Here is a 22,499-nt window from a genome sequence, read left to right on the forward strand (position 1 = left end):
GTAAGAACTCAACCGGCGAACACACTCGGATTACTGTCTCAATAAAGTTAATTGTGAATACGAAGATCGTTGAAAATATTGCACCACCTCTCCCGGCAACAATTCTCGAGCTCGAACAGACTTTGAAAAAGATCGACTTGTCAGCGATAAGGATATGTTTTTGAATCTGACGAGCAGAAGTAATGTTAAAATATCAAATTTGAGAGAAATTGTTAATTTTCTACGTAAAAACGAATGGAGTATGGGGCTCATTCTCGACTATGTCAAATTTATAAAATTGATAATGACAATCCCAGGTTCGTCATGCACCAATGAAAGAAGTTTTTCTACTCTTGGGCGATTAAAAAATTATCTCAGAACAACAATGTTGCAAGATCGACTTAATCATGTAGCAATATTACATATATACAGTGACATAACTGATAAACTCGATATGGAAGTTTTAATGGACGAATTTATAGCTCGAAATGTAAAGCGTACAACGGTATTTGCATTGTCCAAAAAATAAACTGTGAATAAACTGTGTATAACTGTATTTTTAAACAGCTATTGAAAAATTTAAAATTCTTGGTGGGACACCCCCCCCCCCCTCCCCCGGTCAACAATCCTGGTCACCACTCGGGCTGTACCTGTTCCGCCGGCCCTGGATGTGGGATAATATTTCTTCAACCATTTCATTGTTCAGGAGTTTCTCCCATCAAAAAGCAATATTTGATCAATATGCCATATTCCTCTTTTTCCATTTTATTACGAAGGCGAAAGTAGCGACACTTAAACGACTATAGCTTGTAAATGAATGAATGAAATGTCATGAAACTTCACACATAAACTAGAGACAGATGAAACTCAAAATAAATTATGTTCATTTTCTAGTGGCACAACCTACTGAAAAATTCCGGGACTTTTCAGCCCATGTAGTATATAAAAAATATAAAAAGTTGTACATACGCGTATTAAATTACAAAATGTGATATTAATGTATACTATATATTAATGATAATTTTATAGATTTTATAGATTTAATAATAAATTGTATTCTATTTTTATTTATTCATAATCTGTCATCAAGAATATGATCTGTCATTTGTCGTCATAAACTCTATTATTCTTAATCAAAAATGTATAATTAATTTTTCAAATTTTTATTATTTATATTTAGTTATATGTAAACATAAAACGAAATACATAGCGTGCGCGTAGCGCGCGCTTGTGTTATTCTAATTTTATTAAAATCGATGAAATTATTATCGCGGATTCTCCTTGTGTTTCTTTTTTCAAAAATAAACGTCAGCTTCATATAGTATGAAAGAGGTATAGAAATTATTTGTACACCGAAGACTTTTCTTTTTCAAAATCTTTGGTGTAGAAATAATTTCGGTGTCTCTTTCACATGAAGTTGACATTTATTTAAAAAAAGAAAGGAAAAAACACTAACAAGGAGAGTCCGCAACAATGATCTCACCGATTTTAATAAAATTTTATAGGTGTGTAATATTCACTCGCACAAAACAAAGCTGAAAAATTTTCTAACGTTTCCCGTCGCGCACCGTCCGAAAATGACCTTCGACGTCGTCAAAGATTTTTTCTAACCTACCCTCCATTATGTTCGTTTCTATTTATTCTATCTGCGCATTTCTCGTTAATCTATTGTTCGTCCAGGAAGAAAAGAGAGTTTTCTTTTCCAAGGAGAGAGAAAAGAAAAACAGTCGAAAAATGGAAGATTCTTCCCAAAACGACGGAGTATCACCACAGGCACTCGCAATCATCCGCATTCACGGAACACAGGAGCTCTTGTCGAGCTCCCAAAAACTCGGCGTTTTTCCTTTTCTTCTATGTTTTTTACCTGACTGAAGAAACTCACCGTAAACCAGGCTAATCCATGTGCTGCCGAATAAACGTTGAGCTCTCTCCGGTTTAGTCTCCCTTCATTTGCGGTACATTCTGCGGCACATGTCACACGAGAGATCTACGGACATTGTTATGTTAACACGGATGTCGTTAATCGGACATCGAAGCAGAGAACAGGGAGCGCTTACCGGAGATCCGATTTTTTTCCCTGTTTTATCTTTTCACTTTTATCCTATTCGGAGCTCCCACTTTTCTTTGACCCAGATACACAACGAGAGTCTCCCTTTCTCGTAGATTCTTGCACGCACTTCTCGATCATCGTTGTCGTTAGATCGCTGGTTCGTCGCATAGGCAGGTAAGTATGCAAAATAAAATAAATAAAAATAAAATAAAAAAAATATATTGGTCAATTAAATAATTAAATTAATACATAAATAGCTAAATTAATAAATAAAAAAAATCTTAAAAAATATCAGGGATTGGAAGTAACGAGTTACTTGTAACGCCGTTACCGTTACAGTTACTTTTTTGGTAACAAATTGGTAACGGCGTTACTTTTTATTTTTTGTAACTATAACGGTAACGCAGTTACATTTTTCTAGTAACGGTAACAAATTTAATAGTTACTTTTTTCGTTACTTTTTAATTTATAATATTTAACTTTTAATCTTTATTTTTCAATCAATATTCATTATATTTAAGATCGTTTTGAATAGTTGTAAAATAAACCAATCACAGAATTAGCATAAAAGCAAACTTTACAGATGTCAACTTTTGTTAAAAATAATAAATTAATACCGATGAAAATGTAATACTAAAGTAAAACATTTTTATGGTTTAACTTTTACATTACAAAGTAAAACCTTCAGACAAAAGTCAAACTTTTGTGACATAATTAACCTTCGTGACGTAATTATTTAACTTTCTATTAAAAATATCGATAAAAGTGTATCTATTTTATATTTAATAAATTCTATATGAATCTTATTCAGAAAATCCTATATAATTTTTATTCCTATATAAGTTTTATTTATTTTAAGAACTGTAGGTTTAGAATTATATAAAAATTTTTAAACATAATCTAATTTTATTTAAAATTAAAAAAGTAATAAAAAAGTGACGAATCGTTACTATCTATGTAACGGTAACTGTAACGAGTTACTTTTGAGAATCAGTAACGAGTAACGGTAACTAGTTACTTTTTGATTCGGTAACAAGTAACGATAACAAGTTATTTTTACAAAGTAACTTTCCATTCCCTGAAAAATACATAGAAAATTGAATACATAAGTAATTGAATAAATAACGACACATAAAAAAACAAATGATCATTTGTTTAAAGTGGACAACCTAACTTAACCATAGCAACTCGCAATATGGCGATTCGTCTGGTGTTAATAATTCCGCTTTAATTTCACACTTGCTTAAAGAGGAAAAAAGTTTTTTCCGTCATCTTTAGAGCGGATATGTTTTGCAGTGTATTCACCTTTTTATTCAGCTATACACATTTCGAGCTATACAAAATTAAAATAATAACATGGAATTTCATTAATATGCTTTTATAAGCGAAATTTTTCTATCAAAATATTTCTTTGATAAATCGATTGTCATTCTAGAGAGCGGTGTTTAGAAACATTAAAGACATCATTTTGTGCCTGTTGTTTCATGTTAAACAGGGATAAAATATTTTTAACAAAATTTTTAATGATATTTTTAAAGTTTCTGAACGCAGGAAAATTCTAAATTAGAAAAATTCTAAACAATGGAAAATTGAAAATATGTAATTTTGTAACAAGATACTGTGTTTCTTTAAACTAAACTAATTTTTTAAAATGATTTTTATAGATAGTCATATTACACTTTTTTCTGCCGATTATGCAGTGCATTAGATTTTTATAAATCACGTCCTAAATAATAAATATCTCATTACTTTGAGTCTAGAATCTGTCAAGCAATACTTTGACAAATGTAATTATTCAAGTTTCAGTAAAAAATATTAATTATAAACAAAATTATTCAATAAAATAAAAATGAATGCCATATTACCTTCTTCTCCTCTATTATATAAAAGTGTTAAAAATATTTATATTAATAAGTATGCATACTATATTTTTCACATATACGACAGATCTCGTTTATCATAAGTTTTAATAAAAATTACAAGGTAAGTGACCGAAGTGTTTGCCTCAGATTGAAATGAGCTTTTAATATGTTGTAGTACAGATAAAAATAAGGGACACGTATTTTTTTATACGTGTGCAATCTCAATTTTAAAGAGTGAAACACCCCTTTGAAGAAAATCGGTTTTTTTTTTCAAAGCGTATATCGTCAAAACTATAAAAGATAGAGAAAAATGTTCTAAATGAAAGTGAAATAGCTCGAAGAGTATTTTATAACTTGTGGGAATTGACTCGCGTCTGACTTCCCAGACGGATCCACGGTCCGTTGTAGACGTGAGAGGATATAATCGATCACACACGATTAGAATATACGTAAAGTATGGTTTATTAGGAATTGTACTAAGCGTTGTCGCTCGGGCTGAAGACCGAATGGAAGAGAGTGCTCTCTTGCTTGCAGGCAGGCGCACGAGAAAAGTTACTAGATGGTTCTACTCGGCGCTAGAGAGGTATCGCAGTGGCTAGTCCCTACACACTCCCCCCCGAGTGACAACGTTCATTTACAAGACTTGCTTGAATTAGTTGTTACATAAAATATTATGCTAGGCTTAACCCTAATTATACATTGCATTGCACTGGCTGTGTGAGGGACATATACTTAGGAAACTTATTCTAAAAAGCGAACGTGACTTTTTTACGTCGTGAGTATGTTTTTAGTGCTGATTGTCCGTCGCTGGGCGGATTACATACTTGACTATTCGCTGATGACGAGTTTACAGAGTCGTCGAACATGAAATACGCTGGTTTTAAATTTTCTACGGACACGCTGCGCTCACTACCGTTGACCTCGATATCGAAAACGCGGTCGGAGACTCTCTTGATAATACGATATGGGCCTGTGTACGGACGTTCGAGAGCTTTTTTAGTACCTCCTACGCGGAGGAAGACGTGTGTACAAGATTGTAAATCCTTAAAGTAGAATGCGCGTTTTTTATATTTGTGCTCAACGGGCACTGGTTTAACTTGACGCATGTGTTCGCGAAATTCTTCGATAAACGCGTGCGGGTTAGGCGCGAAATCGTCAGGAAGAACGAATTCGCCCGGAATGCGCAGAGTTGTCCCGTAGACAAATTCCGCGGGCGACGCGCCTGTGTCGAGACGGACGTGAGTGCGTAGGCCCAATAATACGGTTGAAAGTACTCGTGTCCAGTTTTGGTTCGCGTGGTACATAATTGCGGCTTTTAGGCTTCTGTGCCACCGCTCAATCATGCCGTTCGAGGAAGGGTGGTACGCTGTGGTGCGGATTCGCTGACAGTCGATAAGCTGCAGGAGCGCTGTGAATAATTGTGATTCGAATTGACTACCCTGGTCAGTCGTCAATGTTTTTGGTGCACCAAAATTCGCAATCCAGTTGTCGTGAAACGCTCGCGCGACAGTTGTAGCTTCGATATCTTTAACAGGAATCGCTACTGGCCAACGCGAGAATCGATCTATAAGCGTAAGGCAGTACTTAAATCCGTCCGACTCGTACATGGGGCCTATTAAGTCCATGTGTACGTGTTCAAATCGGCCGTCCGGCGCGATAAATTTATCTGGAATTGTTTTGACGTGTCGAGAGACTTTTGACTGTTGGCAGTCTATACAGTTTTTACACCATTTCACGATGTCGCGATGCATGTTAGGCCATACGTAGCGTTGGCGGATAACACGATCGGTGACTTTGGGACCTGGGTGTGCCGCATCGTGAAATAGATGAAATACGCGATTGCGTAGGGATGCCGGTATGTACGGTCGAATGGCCTCTCCGGTCATCTCACAATATAGCGTTGTATGGGATGGACCCCATTGAATTCGTTTAAGTTTTAACGGAAAATCCGGTGATTCGCGGATGGCTCTAAGTTCCTCGTCGCGTTCCTGCTGCTCAGTGAGCTCGTTTAATTCGATTTCGGTGGGCAAGCGGATGGTTTCGCGAGAGAGAAAGTCGGCGACGACGTTGTTACTGCCTGACACGTGCTCGATTCGCGTGGTAAACTGAGATATGAATGAAAGTTGTCTTTGTTGACGCGGAGATGCTTTGTCGGTACGTTGCATGAAAGCGTAAATGAGCGGTTTGTGGTCAGTCAGTATTCTGAAATCGCGGCCTTCTAAAAAGTATCGAAAATACTTGATGGCTTCGTGAATGGCCGTGAGCTCGCGATCGTAGGCGCTATATTTTAGCTGCGCGGGAGTGAATTTACGCGAGAAGAAGCCGAGAGGTTTCCACTCTTCATCGAGGCGCTGTTCGAGAACGGCCCCAATGGCGTAGTCGGAAGCATCGCAAACAAGACGCGTTTCTGCCGTTTCCGCAGGGTGTGCGAGCATAGTCGCGTTGGCTAGACTTTTTTTACATTTGGTGAACGCTTTTTCCGCGAGGAGTCCACGCGATCGCTCGTTTGTCGTTCTTGCGCGAGTCGCGAAGATACTCGTTTAAAGGCGCTTGCTTGCAGGCAGGCGCACGAGAAAAGTTACTAGATGGTTCTACTCGGCGCTAGGGAGGTATCGCAGTGGCTAGTCCCTACAAACTGTTGAGGATAGCGCGATCTAACGTCACATTTGATAGTCACGTAGTACGCCCTCTTTTTTTTCTTTATCTAGCGCATACGCTCTTTTATTAGAGTCGTCTCCCGCCTTTTGAAGAGTATCACAACGTTTTACTGTACTTATTACATAATAAAGTATTACTTTATACACAAGAGCAGTCGATTCACGTATAACCTTCAACAGGTTATGGGCCCAGGCTCACGTGCCAGTGTATAAAGTCTTGCAGTCTCTTGTGTCTTCAATAAAAAGAGGATAGTTTTCTCCGAGTCACAAGATGATCACGGAAGATTTGAGGTTACCTCCCTTGACCAAAGATAGTTATCAGCGTTGGAAGTACAAGGTACGTTCCTGTTTGAAAAGCATTGGTGCAACTGGTCATGTTGACGGTACGGTAAAGTGCCCAACGGGGTCAGGCAGCGAGAAAGACGCCGAAACGTGGATTAAGACGGATGGTAAGGCACAGCGGGTGCTAACCTGTGCTCTTTCCGACGACGACCACGCAGCAATTCAAGACTGTGATACTTCGCGGGATGTCTGGTTAAAAATTCAATCGATTTACGAGACAAAATCGAACGAGAATAAATATCTGCTAAACCAAGAGTTTCATCGAATGCGTTTCAATGAAGGTCAGAGCGTTACTAGCTATTGTGCTCAATTAGCAGTAATTCGTCAGAAATTAAAAGCAGCCGGTGAGGAACTCTCCGATTCAGGTTTGATTGCTAAATTAGTTAATGATTTGCCTTCAAGATTGGACAATTTCAGGTCAAATTACTACATACAACCAGCCTCCGGAACGACGTTTACGTTTGACAAATTAAAGGAAGAAGAATCTGCTTCAAGATAGCTCAATATCTACCAAGTTTCTGCAAGCAGTTCATATACAAGTAGAGTGCACAAATATTGAAGCAGTCTGCTAGCAATCTGCCAGGATGGCTCTTTTGGAAATAATCTTCTGCACATCTGACTCAATTCTACTGCGATTAACTGCACGCAGATTCTGTCCTGCAGAAAATATCAGAAAATACTACTAGGAAATGTAGCAAACTCACTGCATTTAGCTATCAGGGGTATATTAATATATAAATTATATTAAACTAATAAATATATAAATTTTATTTCAATATGAACTTATCATTGTTTTCTTTTTCTTTGTGTAACATAACATCCAACAAATATGAACTAATGGCAATATAATCTTAATATTATAGTTTTATATTCGACAATAATATATAAATGTAAACTATAAGTAAATAATAAGCATAAGGCAACGCTCGTAATGTAAATAAACACAAGTATAATGTTGAAAACGGTCAATTTAACAAGCAAAATTGATTTAATTCAGGATTTACAATTACATTAATATAGTCGCTAATAATTGGAACGTTTCAGCTTTACTTAGCCTTCATCAGCCTATTAATACAGTTAAAAGTTCATCTCTTTATAAAAGAAATTTCTTTCCTCTTAGATTTAAATTTCTACAAATAACAATTTTCCCTAAACTGTCTTTTTTTAAAAAAAGAGACATTTCGAAGACAGAAATTCCCCCGAGTGTTTCGAATCTGCTACAACTCGGCGACAATTTTTGCCTTCCTCCCAACAAAAAAACAAGCATAATTGAGTACATAAAAGACATCGAGAGCAATAGATACATTCAGAAAGAAAGAGGAGAAATCCGCAATTCAGTTATCCCGTTGCTACACAATTTTTTACACAACAACTCTAATTTAGATAGGGTAGAAAAGGAACTGCTATACATGAAGAGAGCCACTTCAGAATTTAGCAAATCAAATCCGAATGTTATATTTACACGCGCAGACAAAGGGAATATCACTGTAGCAATGGACAGATCAGATTACATCAAAAATATGGAACAACTCCTCCATGACAAAGAAACGTATTTGATAATCAAAAATAATCCCATAAAAAAAATAGAAAAAGATCTAAACACTACAATAAAAAGGTGGTATGATAATGATTTTATTTCAAAACAATCCTATTTCTCTCTCCATTCAAGTGACTCTACAATTCCAAAAGCTTATGGCCTTCCTAAAGTACATAAAGAGAATTTTCCCTTTAGAATTATTGTCTCCTCGGTAAACACTGCTCTTTATCCGATTGCAAAATTCTTACACAAAATCATCAACAATAGCTTACCCTTTGACTCTAGACAAGTCTATAATAGTTTCGATATCGCGAAGTCTCTATCGGGAATGAAAATTAGGGAAGAATATTGTTTATTATCTTTAGATGCGAAATCCCTGTTTACAAATATTCCTCTGGATTTGGCAATGGACGGTATTCGCAAGAGATGGCCATCAATAGAGAACAATACAAAGATTCCGTTTGATGAATTTATATTTGCTCTAAAATTTATTCTGTCTTCCACGTTTTTCACTTTTAATAATGTTTTTTATAAACAGACTTTTGGTACACCAATAGGAACGCCCTTATTACCCATTATAGCGAATATCGTGTTGCACAATTTAGAGGAAAAAGCGTTAAAGTCAATAAATTTAGAAATACCGTTCTATTATCGTTATGTCGACGACATTGTTATGGCAGCACCTCTGAATTCACTGAATTTTATCCTCGAGACATTTAACAGTTTTCATAATAGATTACAATTCACCATTGAATTGGAACAGGACCGTAGCCTAAGTTTCTTGGACCTTTCATTAAAAATAACCGACAATACAATCATCATTGATTGGTTCCATAAAAAAACTTTCTCTGGTTATTTATCATTTTTTTCTCACCACCCAATATGCCACAAAATTGGAACAATCTGTAACATGGTGGATAGAGCGCTATTGCTATCTCATCCTACTTTCCAACAAAAAAATTTGGAATTAATTATTGGACTACTCCTAAAAAATGGATATCCTCTAAAATTTATTTTCAAATATATTAAAATAAGAATAAAAAATCTATTCAATACAAAAATGGCACCCATCATCACAAATGACCAAGACCAGACTAAAAAAGATGAGAACACAAAAAAATTCATTGTTGTCCCTTACATTCGGAATATCTCTGAAAAAACAACATCTTTATTAGACAAAAATACATTTACATTTGGCTATAGATGCATAAATAACATTAACAATTTCATCAAAGTACATAAAGACAAAACGGAGAGGGACTGCAGTAGCAATGTCGTTTATAAGATCTTTTGTAATAATTGCGATGCTAAATATGTAGGGCAGACGAAGAGACAGTTGAGGACTAGAGCAAAAGAGCATATTAACAATATAAAACTTGATTCTTCAAAATACTCAGTCATAACAAACCATAGAACAATTTTTGACCATTCCTTCAATTGGAAGGACATAAAAATTCTGGACACTGAAGAAAATTACGAAAAGAGATTAATTTCGGAAATGATACATATAAAACAACAAACAAACGGACTAAACTCACAAGTAGTTAAGCAAGGCGGATTCTAACTCAGGGATCTGAGGGGGGTGCGGGGGCAGGGGGGAAATTTCACGACGCGTCTTTGCCGTACTGACCATGATGATGTCATGTGGGGGGAGCGGGAGAAACATTTCACGGCATGTATTTGTCGTGCTAACCATGCCTTGAAGGGAGGGGTGATGCCACATGCCTACAGAAGAAACATTTCACGGCACGCGTCTTTGCCGTACTGACCGTGATGATGTCACGTGGAGGGAGCGGGAGGAACATTTCACGGCATGTATTTTGTCATTCTAACCACGCCTTGAAGAGAGGGGGTGATGCCACCTCGCGGCGTTAGCATAGATGACATTACGTAAGCACTGCGCTCTCACTCCTTCCTGTATACCTTCTTGCTCGCACGTCAACGCTCTCAATCGCCGTCTTGGAGAAGGGGTGATCTCACCTCGCGATGCTAATTATAGCATAGGTGATGGAATCGCACATGCGTTTTCTTTCTCACTCCCTCCCATATATTGCGCTCATCAGATGCTGCGATGCAGTGTGGCGATGCATCATCCTCCTTCCCCCCATACGTTTTATCCTCGCTCGCTTGCTCATGCTCTCCCACGGCTTATCTTATACTTCGCACGCCAATGTTCTCAATCGCACGCGTTCTTATTTCTAAAATGAGAACACCTCTAAGCAATTTTTTATCTTACCATGCAGATTGAATTTTCGATAACACAAGAGATACGTTTTATCAAGAGGTATGACAGTGTGTTACACCAAGTGACCATTGCATATTAAACACTTTTTTATAACACGATCGCATTATTGAACGTGCATCATACGTCTATTGAACCGATATCAAACATCTATTAGACGTTTACGTCTACGTCTACCATACGTCTGTCGTACGTCTACCGTACGTCTATCGTACATCGACCATACGTCTACCATACGTCTATTGTACATCGTACGTCTATCATACTACTACATTGTACTACAGACGTTCGAGTGTAGTACGTTAGACGTTTGATAATAGTATGGTTGACGATCATACTACTACATTGTACTACTGACGTTCGAGTGTAGTACGTTAGACGTTTCATAATAGTATGGTTGACGGAGCAATTTTTTATCTTACCATGCAGCTTAGATACGTTTTATCAAGAGGTATGACAGTGTCTTACACCAAGTGACCGTTGCATATTAAACACTTTTTTATAACACGATCGCACTATTGAACGTGCATCATACGTCTATTGAACCGATATTAAACATCTATTAGACGTCTACGTCTACGTCTACCATACGTCTGTCGTACGTCTACCGTACGTCTATCGTACATCGACCATACGTCTACCATACGTCTATTGTACATCGTAGTACGTTAGACGTTTCATAATAGTATGGTTGACGGTTCAACCATACTATTATCAAACGTCTAACGTCTACGAATTATTTATGTATTACAGGGAAAGATAAAAAAATAAACCATAAATACGTTTATACATTTTTTATTTTAAAGCATCTTTTTGACATTGTAACCAATAATTGTATAATTTAAATACATTCTGCATAGCACAATTCTTAATATGTTTTGCACATCGTATAGTGTTCGCTGTATCCAAATTATTTAAAGATTCAATGTCTTCGTAATCAGCATCCATGGTCTCGATGATAACATTATTTCTTACATTGACATCAAGTATATTCTTCAACCATTCTCGTTTTTCATGGCCTTTAACGTATACGATAGCTTCATCATCATTTTTATCATATACAGCTGTTGAAATCAGGTGCTTCGCTTTCGGATACTGAACTACTCCATCTTCCCATTGTAATCCATGGTGATAAGCAGTCAACCAAGAAACGCAAGATCTTTCGGATTTTGTCAATGCATTCCATGGCATGGAATTCGTAAAAATGTAATGCGTGAGAACGTTTCCTTGTTTCAATACCGCTACTTCCTTTACAATAAATTTTTTTCCAATGGTGAATCCTTGCAGATCCACAAATGTTGGCACAACCATGACAAGTAATTTTTTGAGACTGTACCATATCACAAAATATCTCGGTATTTTATTAAAGATATTTGCTAACGCTGCATTTTACATGATTTTGCGCACAACGTTAGACAATGGACAGTATTCAATTACACGATCATGTAAGATAAGGCAATAGGCGGTAGTGCTCGCTGGCACATTTTCTTTGCAATCAAATTCAATGCGTACGTCCACAGTAGCACTTTTGATGGACTCGTTTTGCCGCGAGCAATCAATCACTGTAAAAGGTCCTCTTTGCAGAAATGTGACCACGTTAAGCAGCGTATCGTAGCAATCACGTCCATAATAAGATTTACGAAAACGTTGGTACATGTCAAACAAGATGGAGTATCTAGATTTACGAAAGTCTAGATTCAAGTCATCGTACGGATAAAATTCAGAGTTGAGATAAAGTTTCACATTGATCAAATTACAATCGTCAAAAATAGTAGCATCTTGAGACATGATATTCTTGCGACCGGTCTGTAGTGCAAAGATAACGAATCGAGGCTTTTCTAATTGTGTTGCAGTTTTAACAGCCCACGAATGTTTGGTTGTGCTCTGCAGCAAGGGGTACTCATACAGATCCCAGGAACGAAAACTCATACTTAGATATCGCCCGCTTTCCAAAGCTCGTAGTATGGACAATTTATTGACTTCATTTAACGTAACATGTGGCATTCGCCACTGTACTTTGAACAATTCAATTTCCGGTTCCGTCGTTCTATTCGTTCCCACAATAGAATTGTTATCATTGCGCGCTCGTATCAAAATTAATTCATGGCGTGCGTTAACAACCATGCGTTTGTAATCCTCGCAAAAGCCCAGCAGTAAATTTAGCGGCACGCAAAAATTGAAATAATTTTCCCACAGAGTGGACGACATGTCCCATCCGGCATTCTGCATTATCATTCCTTTGTCAAACGTAAGAGATACATAGTTCTTTAGAGTACTAGGGTGAATATAATCCAATACTAGGTAACAAAGGACACAAGTATAAAAATATAATCTCCCCCATGTTAGCACTGGATAAAGTTGGACGAGGTATACCGAACAACGTTACGTTAAACGACAACAAGATTGATTACATTCATTGGAACGATCCGAACGAACTCGTCGATCGTCTTCGATTGCTCGAGGCCTCACGCCAAGCCGGACACAGCGCTCACGATAACGAGATCCTGTCGATTATCGAGGAACTTCGCGAAGCTAGTTTAATTATAAATTGAGTCGTGCTATTCATATTATTTTAGTCAACGTTGAAATGTCAATCAATAAGTTTGGGATATCGCTCGGAAGTAGCGGAACGGAATCGTATTACAAATGGAACGGATTAATAAGAAGTTACGTCCGCGATAATGCTCTTTGCAAGGTCAACGCCAATTTTGATGCAAAGTCATGCAAGATTCGTCACGTAGCGTTACCTGTAGATGATAGCGATGCTGCCAATAAACGATATGTACAACAGAGCATACAAATTTTGAAAGATCACCAGGACGAAATCGAGAGGAAGATTGTTACTCTCCAAAATAAGGTGGAGATTATGCTTAACAAAATTCAAAGACAACTCGATACAGTGACTCATAGCGCAGAGTAGAAAAAACGATACATTAGATCTCTCCATCATTTGTGAATCAAACATGAACAATTCCGAAAAGCAGCTGTTAGTGGAGGAACTTCATGCTCCAGCGAGAAGAAATTTTCCGAGAAGGCATGTCATTGTTCGCGGATACGATGACCTGTGGCAAGCGGATGTGGTTGAGATGCGACCTTACATGAGATTTAACCGAGGTTACCATTACATACTCACCGTTATCGATGTATTGAGCAAGTATGCATGGGCTGTGCCTCTCAAGGCCAAGAGTGGCAATGAAGTGGTTAATGCGATTGCAAAGATAATACGAGACGATGAAAGATGTCCAAAAAATTTGCAGACTGACAGAGGAAAAGAATTTTACAACGCCACGGTACAGAAACTATTGAAAAAACATAATATCAATCATTATTCGACATATTCCGTAATGAAGGCATCAGTCGTTGAACGGTTCAACCGTTCATTAAAGAACGACATGTGGAAGCAGTTTACGCTTAATGGAAATTATAAATGGATCGATTTGTTACCACGTCTCGTATTAGAATACAACTCGCGAAGGCATCGTACTATTGGTATGCGACCTATCAATGTTACCCCTGCGATTGCCGAAAAACTCTTATCCACTGTGTATAGTCGCATAAAAATTGCTGCACCCGCGCGGTTCAAAGTGGGTGAATCGGTACGCGTGAGCAAATTTAAGACCATTTTTGATAAAGGTTATACACCGAATTGGACTACGGAGATATTTAAAATTGCCAAAGTGCAGAGAACTAATCCCGTGACGTATTTATTGAAGGATTCCTGTGAAAAACATATCAGCGGTGGATTTTACGAATATGAGCTTCAGCGAGTCGGTAATTCTAACTTGTATCTCGTTGAAAAAATTTTACGCAAAAGAGGGGATGAGGTTTATGTGAAATGGCTGGGATTTGATAATTCACACAATTCGTGGATACACAAGGATAATGTATTGTAAAAAAAAATGTATTATTTACAAGATATTTGTAATTTTTATTACAATTACACAAATATACATATATTATACAAATTAAGTGCTTTATTTACATTGGTATTTTATAATGTCCCCAAGGCAACGTGTCAATAGAATCTGACATAATATATCGCTTATCGTCATACGGACTAAGAGCAATTTTCGTTTCGGATATAGTATACACCTCATGCAATTTTGATCTAATACTTGACTGTTGTCGTGTCATTTCAATCTCATCATGTAAACATCGCGTATAATCATCGAAAGTTATCGATTTTGCCACAACGTTGCTCTTGATTCCTTTGACTTTCTTCGTGTCGTTTTTACCATCAACGCGCAAGGCATACATCTTTGCTCTAAGCCCTACGAATTCGGTCATGATCGCACCATTGTTTTCATCCTTCATTAAACCTGGCACTTTTTTATTAGCAAGCGGAATACCGTATGTATTATCAACCGCGTAATCACTTGTGTCAAATTTATTAATATCACGCTTTATAATTTCGTATACGTCATCACATTCAATGTTATATATTAAGCTATCTGTATCAGTATACATAATTTTACATTTCTCGCGAAACATCGGCGCCATGTATTCATGATGAAATTCATACAAACATGTCTTAGATATGTCAAGGATGCACATACCCACATAGATTGGTTTGTCAAATTTCACCTCAAGCTTACGCATTTCGATTGCAACCAAATTCTCTGAAAAGACACTACGACTGTGGAAATTTGGCATAGCAATCATTGTCTCCGCGCCGTATCTGCCTTTCCATTTTGTCACAAGTCGCACATCGACGTGATTGCGCACGTTCTCCATGGTTTTGCCAAATACCGCGTTGTTCATTAATTTGTATAAATTTTTTTCGAAATTGTTTTTGGCGCATGTTCTGAAATCTGTATTTAACTGAATATAATCGCGAAGCCATGGTGATTGTGCAAACTGTAATATGCGATGTATTTTTGTTACTCGAAGGCCGTGACGAGTACACTGCTGCAGGTTACGATAATGTATGACGTAACGTTTCTTATCGTATAAGGTTGCGAGGAGCTTGTCCTGCCGCTTACCGGGCGGTTTATCACGCATTGGACAGAACGGTAGGTCAATGTGCGCATCATGTAAATGTTGTGGATATTCTAAGTCTATTTCAAGAATGTAACCTGTTGGAGAATCTAGCGCGATGTCCATAAAGTTAAAATTTGTTATGTCATCTACCCATCGAAAATCTTTGTATGGTAATGGCTGACACATTGCCCAACCATACAAGTTATTTACATCAAAGTACATCAGGTACGATGATGATTTCGATGGATCGTATGACTTCATGTACTTGTTGTTGGCTTGTGCGTACCTGTTTGAACATTGACTCAGACCACCACGTGTGCCACGTTCGATGAACATGATCATGTCAATGTCTGTTAGCAGTTCGAAATTTACATGTGTATATTTCAACATTGCATCCCACGTAAAACCGGGTAAAGTATAATAATACGCGGGATCGAGTCCATAACTCATGATGCAACTATCGCGAAAATTCTCAAAGATATCAGCCAACAACAGTACGTCAGTTTTCAAGTATAAATCGCTATAATCTCCGAGCGATCGGATGGAGAACCGCTGCCACACGTTGACAGCATGCGCGTAATCGCTCTCGGATACTGTGTCACCCGTCAATGAACTGTAAAATAATTCGCGCGGTGGCAAACATGACTCTTCCAATTTTTCCACACAGTCAACATACTCGTATGGGAAGACACCTTTTCGTGTTAACAGATCGAAATTTTCTGTTGATAAATTACTATATTCCCGTTGCATTATGCATAGCTTATCTTTACTAAGAAAAGATGCCAATTTATCGAGACTAGATGCGAGAAATTTGAAAGAATCGATAAATCTTAATTTTATGCAATTTTTCTGATCATTTTTTGTAAACGAAATATATTTTTCTTTTGTTATCGGAAGTAAATCTATTCGTCCTTCATATGCTGTAGCTATTTCCTTGATGATAAAATGCACGTCGTAGCCAGATAAGTTATGGAAAACTATAGGAATATAATGCGAATCTTTGTAATTTAAATTACAATTTGAATGCGCTGCACCTCTGAATCGACCGGTTAAATGACAATGATCGCGTACCCGTTCTATTTCATTCGTAAATGGTTTTTCACAAATGTGGCAGTGTGTAGCGTTGTTAAATTTTTTCCAATCGTCTTGTGTTAAATCCATGGGAACATTAACCGACAGAATATTATTTACAATTTGTGCTAAATCTTTAAGTTGCTCGACGAACCATGCGATACAATTCTTATCGCGATGAAACCGATACATTGATAGCGAATTGTCATACGCACAGTGTACATAATATGCTATGCTAAATACTCGATGATGCTGGTAATTTTTCTCATCCTCAGTTTTCTCCAGGATGCATTCCAAATCGGCGTATACGATAAACGGCATTCGTTCCTTTCGACAGTAATTTTTAAAGCTCAGCCATTTGTCATCTTCGCTTGGTAATATGATAGCGCAATCGTTTATCTTTCCACAGTCCATTGTGTGAATTTCCAACTTGTCGTTCGAACTAAAATAATGTAGACATCTGAAATATAATTTATTTTTGAGAAATTAGAAAAAATATATTTATATATACATATTTTTGTATTTTCCGAAATATATACATACCGATCACAAAAGAATTTCTTATTCTTTTTCTTACTGAGTTGTGAACTCATGAGACGGGACATATTCTTTATCAACGCAAAATGTCCCACATTGTCATCCTGCACGTATAGCAGATTTATATGTTTGTCCATTTTTCGTTCGGTGAGTCGTATAGGAAAAATAGATAATTTCTTCTCCTCGATGCAGTATAGATTAATGGAGATTTTGTTGAGAATTTCAAACTTTTTAATTTGTGGCAGTGTCATTGGAAACTCAATGCCTTTCAGATTTAATACCGTAGAATAATGTGGATATGAAGATTCTCGATCTGTATTCCTTTCAGCAGGATGCAGACTGGCCACCACTGACCATGCAAAACATGCATTGTCATTTGATTTTACATTAATTACCGCTTTCTTCATCATAATTTTACTTGGTAACTGGATGTTGCATCCTGCATGCAAAGGGTTATATTTGTTTATATTTATTGTTAAATTTAGTATACGCGACAACGCCCATCCGCTATCACGTTCTTGGAATTCCTCCAACGATGCTAGGATTATCTCGATGACGTGTAACTGGTACCACTCATGCAAATCGGAGCATTGAAAGAGTTCATAATTTCTTGTTGTGATACACTTATTAGCGCGTTTGTCACCCACCACAAATTCACCATTAAAAATAGCATTTATCTTTACGTTGCCATGTCTCTGCATGACACTTTGCACGTGCTCAAGCACAATTTCTCGCGCATCCTCTAGAAATTGATACGGTTCAATGTGTTCGAAATTAATCACAGCACCAGTCAGTATACGACTTTCAAAAACTGTATCTATCTCACGCCATTGGAGTCCTGCACTATATCCAGCGCCCATTTGCACAAACCGCCCACGCATCATTTGTTTCAAACCTTCTAGTCGCGTGATACAAGCGATCACAGATTGTCTTCCGCCGATTGACAATCGCGGATATTTACTGCGGCTGCGTCCATCTAGCGATTCGATGAACTCGATACAACGTTGCTCCCACGCCATATACTCTTTATGCGTATTCAATCGAGTGGATTGCTCCACCAAATCGCGCTCCGTTTGCTCCATTTTTACAATGTGCTTGACTGCATAGACTGATGGGATGCATCGCGATCTTGTCATTTTATAATGTCACCATCACTTTAAATGTTATTCACAGTGTATCATTTGATACATGTCTAAAGTCTTCTTAGCTGTCATAAATCGGCCCTTGTAAGATTCACATGTATATTTGATATCACTGACTTTGTAAAATTATTAAATGATCTCATCGTGATATCAAATTACTTTTAAACGAGTCACAGCAGGCGTTCGCTAAAAATGCAAAACTGCCACATTTACTCCATGACTTCATCGTAATGTCAAATTATATTCAAACGTATGTCTAAATTAATTTTATAGATCTGTGATATCAGCGCCTATGATATCATCACAGCTGCTGTACTCTGACGCATACTTTTATGCTGAAAATGCAAATCTGCAATACTATATGATTTCATTGTAATATTAAATTACATTCAAACGTGTCTAAAACTGAGTTTTACTATCCTGCGATCTCATCACATCTGTCAACGCTTGCAAGATTTACGTTTGAATATGTGTATGATCTCATCATAAAATATGTAATTTCCACATTTGATGTCGATATGGTGGTGGGGATTATAAAATAAAAAGAACTTTAAAAACGTTACTCTCATCAGTTGCTCATTGTTAGCGGACAACTCTTGAAAAATACGAGAGAAATGGCGAATTACTACGTTCCAATCCAAACCGAAGCATGCGAGAAATCGTAAGTATCTATACACATTTTTATAGATTCCTTAAATTATATTTTTCATATTTTTGCTTCTACATATCCATATTTCTTATTTACAGAACATTGCCACACACATCAATGAACTACTACATTCCGATCCAGACCGAAGCATGTGAGAAATCGTAAGTATCTATAATTATTTTATATACATTTTTTCATATTTTCATATTTTATTGTTTCTTATAAAATCTCTATTTTATTTATTACTTATAGATCATCATCATCATCATCATCATCATCATCATCATCATCATCATCATCATCATCATCATCATCATCATCAATATTTTTTGTTTTATCTCATTAATCTGTAATCTTATTTACAGAACGCCACCACGATACACATCACACATTTTGGGGAGAAGGTTTGCACTAACTCCTACATCTTATAAATGGTTGGATATCGGAATCAACGCAGGATCTATATCCTACGTGGAATTGGTGCTGGGTGACAACCGTGGAAATCAAATTGCTCTGCCTTATAAAACGTGGAGATCGTTGATTGAGAAACGTATGGACATCGAGGGACTTATGCAGTCAAAAACGGCTCCATTATTGATTCACGAACTGATTGTGCAGCAGATTAAACTGCATGAAGAACATATTATAAAATTAACATTGCACAATACTTATATTTGCATGAAGCCTGCAACTGTATCATTTATGTTTGAACTTGAGCATTGTATTGAACATGTATATTTCACACTGTGTCAGAATATGAATAATGTTACTGACAAATATAAACATTTTATAACTTACTTGCGTCAGAATTGCATCACTAATAAAAACGATGCAGTAAATATTTTGCGAAAAATTTATGATAAAAGTTCACATATTGAATGTGAATTAATAGCTTATGCTTCAAATAATATTGCATACGATTCGCTAAATGACAAATAAAATATTATAATATGTAGAAATGTGAATATTGCATATGATGTGTTAAATGATAAATAAAATGTTATAATCATGTTATGTGCAAATTTGAAATAATAATAAAAATGTGTAAATTGAAATTGAACTTTTGATTATTTTTCCTATCCTTAGCGAATGAGGCTGATAGCTATTCAGTGTGGTACAACGTGGTTGTCACAGCTGTGACAATGACTTTCTTTTGTTACCAAGAACTCAGTTGTAAGATGAGTATTAAATTACTACTGTCAAAGGTTTTTGACTGTGGGAATTTAACATCTCGTAGATAAATCACGTACATTTTGTACTATAAAATGATGGGCTGCGCTCCTTAGCGTCAGTCATAAGGGTTGGACTGTCGTCGCCGTCGTCGTTTGTATCTCGTGTGCATTAAAAAATTGTCTCACGAACAAAAAAAATGGCATACTTACGAGTAAAATACCCATGTAATGGAGTAAGTATATTTATAATATACTTAATATTGTTTGAATATACTAAATGACTGAATACTAATATACTGAATATTGTTTTTGTGTCACTAGTAGAATACACGTATTTTTTAATATTTTATTAAATAAAATTTTATACTTTACAGCACATTAGAGTTGGAACCGAAAAAATTGTAAACCAGGTGTCTCTTCAGAGAGAGATATTACTAAAATATACACCAGCACAGGTATTGTTTTATGATATTTATATATTGGGTTTATATTACACATTATAATGCTTCTTTTATTTTTCCAGAATTTTACAATAAAAGTAAATGATATAGAAAAAAACGTTAAAATAAGAGTGATAGATGGGACCTCACGAACGGTATGTCCATGTATAACTATGTGTATGTGAGTACACATGTGTTATTTTGATTAATAATAATATATATTTTCTTATTTTTACAGAATGGAGATGAAATAGCATCATCATCATCATCATCATCATCATCATCATCATCATCATCATCATCATCATCATCAGGATTATACATTGTGAGACGAATCCCTCCTAAATGGTCGCTGACGGAGGCACAAAATAGTAAAGAGTTATATATCGAACCACGAGAGCTTCGAGTTCGTCGGGAGACAACATTGATGTTTGATGAACCGCAGGTGTGTGTGTGTGTGTGTGTGTGTGTGTGTGTGTGTGTGTGTGTGTGTGTGTGTGTGTGTGTGTGTTTGGTATTTAAATTATTAATTATTTTATATATTTTGGATCCACAGAAACTACGAATCGAAGATCTCGAGGTAGTAGGTTTCATAAATATACAAAAAAAAATAAAAATTGAAAAAGAACGAAAAAAACTAAGAGATGAACTGGACTTCTTATGGTGCGAATCAACTTTACATGGATGGTGGTTTTACTACTATTATGGCGAACCGGATATTTTTCATTTAAATAATTTATTTAATGAAAATAACTAAAATTATTTGTATACTTATTAAAAATAAATAAGAAGCAAAATTTATCCAATAAAGACAAATAAAATTATTTGCGTATATTAAAAAATAAATAAATAATTTTTAATAACATTTTATTAAAACTATTTTTATGTATTTCTTTTAAAACAAATAAAATAAAAAGAATAAATATATTACATTCAAGTAAATTATTATTATAATATTTTCCCTATTCTCTTCCATTCCTGAAAATATCTTAGAAATAAGAACGCGTGCGAAGTATAAGATAAGCCGTGGGAGAGCAAAATTATTTGTATACTTATTAAAAATAAATAAGAAGCAAAACCATTTTTATGTATTTCTTTTAAAATAAATAAAATAAAAAGAATAAATATATTACATTCAAGCAAATTATTATTATTTTCCCTATTCTCTTCCATTCCTGAAAACATCTTAGAAATAAGAACGCGTGCGAAGTATAAGATAAGCCGTGGGAAAGCAAAATTATTTGTATACTTATTAAAAATAAATAAGAAGCAAAATTTATCCAATAAAGACAAATAAAATTATTTGTGTATGTTAGAAATAGATAAATAATTTTAATAAATGATATTGAGAAAGAAAACACATGTGCGCATCACCTATGCTATGATTAGCATCGCGAGGTGGCATCACCCCCCTCCAAAACGACGATTGAGAGCGTTGGCGTGCGAGCAAGAAGGTATACAGGAAGGAGTGAGAGCGCAGTGCTTACGTAATGTCATCTATGCTAACGCCGCGAGGTGGCATCACCCCCTCTCTTCAAGGCGTGGTTAGAATGACAAAATACATGCCGTGAAATGTTCCTCCCGCTCCCCCCACGTGACATCATCACGGTCAGTACGGCAAAGACGCGTGCCGTGAAATGTTTCTTCTGTAGGCATGTGGCATCACCCCTCCCTTCAAGGCGTGGTTAGCACGACAAATACATGCCGTGAAATGTTTCTCCCGCTCCCCCCACATGACATCATCATGGTCAGTACGGCAAAGACGCGTCGTGAAATTTCCCCCCTGCCCCCGCACCCCCCTCAGATCCCTGAGTTAGAATCCGCCTTGCTTAACTACTC

At 36.5% G+C, this 22,499-nt stretch overlaps 3 protein-coding genes and 1 long non-coding RNA gene across 4 annotated transcripts; 2 read left to right on the forward strand and 2 right to left on the reverse strand.

The window, feature by feature from the left end:
• Nucleotides 1-12,058: 12,058 nt before the first annotated feature.
• On the reverse strand, nt 12,059-12,898 carry LOC120359360. The gene has a single exon (XM_039456507.1). The coding sequence runs from the start codon at nt 12,896-12,898 to the stop codon at nt 12,059-12,061; it is 840 nt and encodes a 279-aa protein (XP_039312441.1).
• An 829-nt stretch (nt 12,899-13,727) lies between these two features.
• Nucleotides 13,728-18,490, reverse strand: LOC120359422. The gene is made up of 2 exons (XM_039456824.1): nt 17,264-18,490; nt 13,728-17,180 (listed from the first exon to the last, which is right to left on the reverse strand). Exons 1-2 carry the CDS (start codon nt 18,391-18,393, stop codon nt 14,648-14,650), a joined length of 3,663 nt encoding a protein of 1,220 aa, XP_039312758.1. The 5' UTR covers nt 18,394-18,490; the 3' UTR covers nt 13,728-14,647.
• A 492-nt stretch (nt 18,491-18,982) lies between these two features.
• LOC120359423 lies at nt 18,983-20,005 on the forward strand. Its single transcript, XM_039456826.1, has 3 exons — nt 18,983-19,060; nt 19,147-19,209; nt 19,414-20,005. The coding sequence occupies exons 1-3, from the start codon at nt 19,014-19,016 to the stop codon at nt 19,985-19,987; spliced, it is 684 nt and encodes a 227-aa protein (XP_039312760.1). The 5' UTR covers nt 18,983-19,013; the 3' UTR covers nt 19,988-20,005.
• A 694-nt stretch (nt 20,006-20,699) lies between these two features.
• Nucleotides 20,700-21,277, forward strand: LOC120359428. The gene is made up of 2 exons (XR_005576200.1): nt 20,700-20,815; nt 20,899-21,277. It is a non-coding gene; the product is annotated as an uncharacterized LOC120359428 (long non-coding RNA).
• The last annotated feature ends 1,222 nt before the right edge of the window (nt 21,278-22,499 follow it).

This window comes from Solenopsis invicta, chromosome 13, assembly GCF_016802725.1.
Source record: "Solenopsis invicta isolate M01_SB chromosome 13, UNIL_Sinv_3.0, whole genome shotgun sequence".
In the NCBI taxonomy this organism is placed as follows: Eukaryota; Metazoa; Arthropoda; class Insecta; order Hymenoptera; family Formicidae; genus Solenopsis; species Solenopsis invicta.

Bases quoted from the DNA above. Each gene is read 5' to 3' on its own strand.
- LOC120359422 (XM_039456824.1), bottom strand. From the start codon at position 18,393: ATGACAAGATCGCGATGCATCCCATCAGTCTATGCAGTCAAGCACATT. The intron at 17,181-17,263 runs GTATGTATATAT...ATTATATTTCAG, and splicing joins AAGAAATTCTTTTGTGATCG to ATGTCTACATTATTTTAGTT.
- LOC120359423 (XM_039456826.1), top strand. From the start codon at position 19,014: ATGGCGAATTACTACGTTCCAATCCAAACCGAAGCATGCGAGAAATC. The intron at 19,061-19,146 runs GTAAGTATCTAT...TCTTATTTACAG, and splicing joins ACCGAAGCATGCGAGAAATC to AACATTGCCACACACATCAA. The intron at 19,210-19,413 runs GTAAGTATCTAT...TCTTATTTACAG, and splicing joins ACCGAAGCATGTGAGAAATC to AACGCCACCACGATACACAT.
- LOC120359360 (XM_039456507.1), bottom strand. From the start codon at position 12,898: ATGCAGAATGCCGGATGGGACATGTCGTCCACTCTGTGGGAAAATTAT.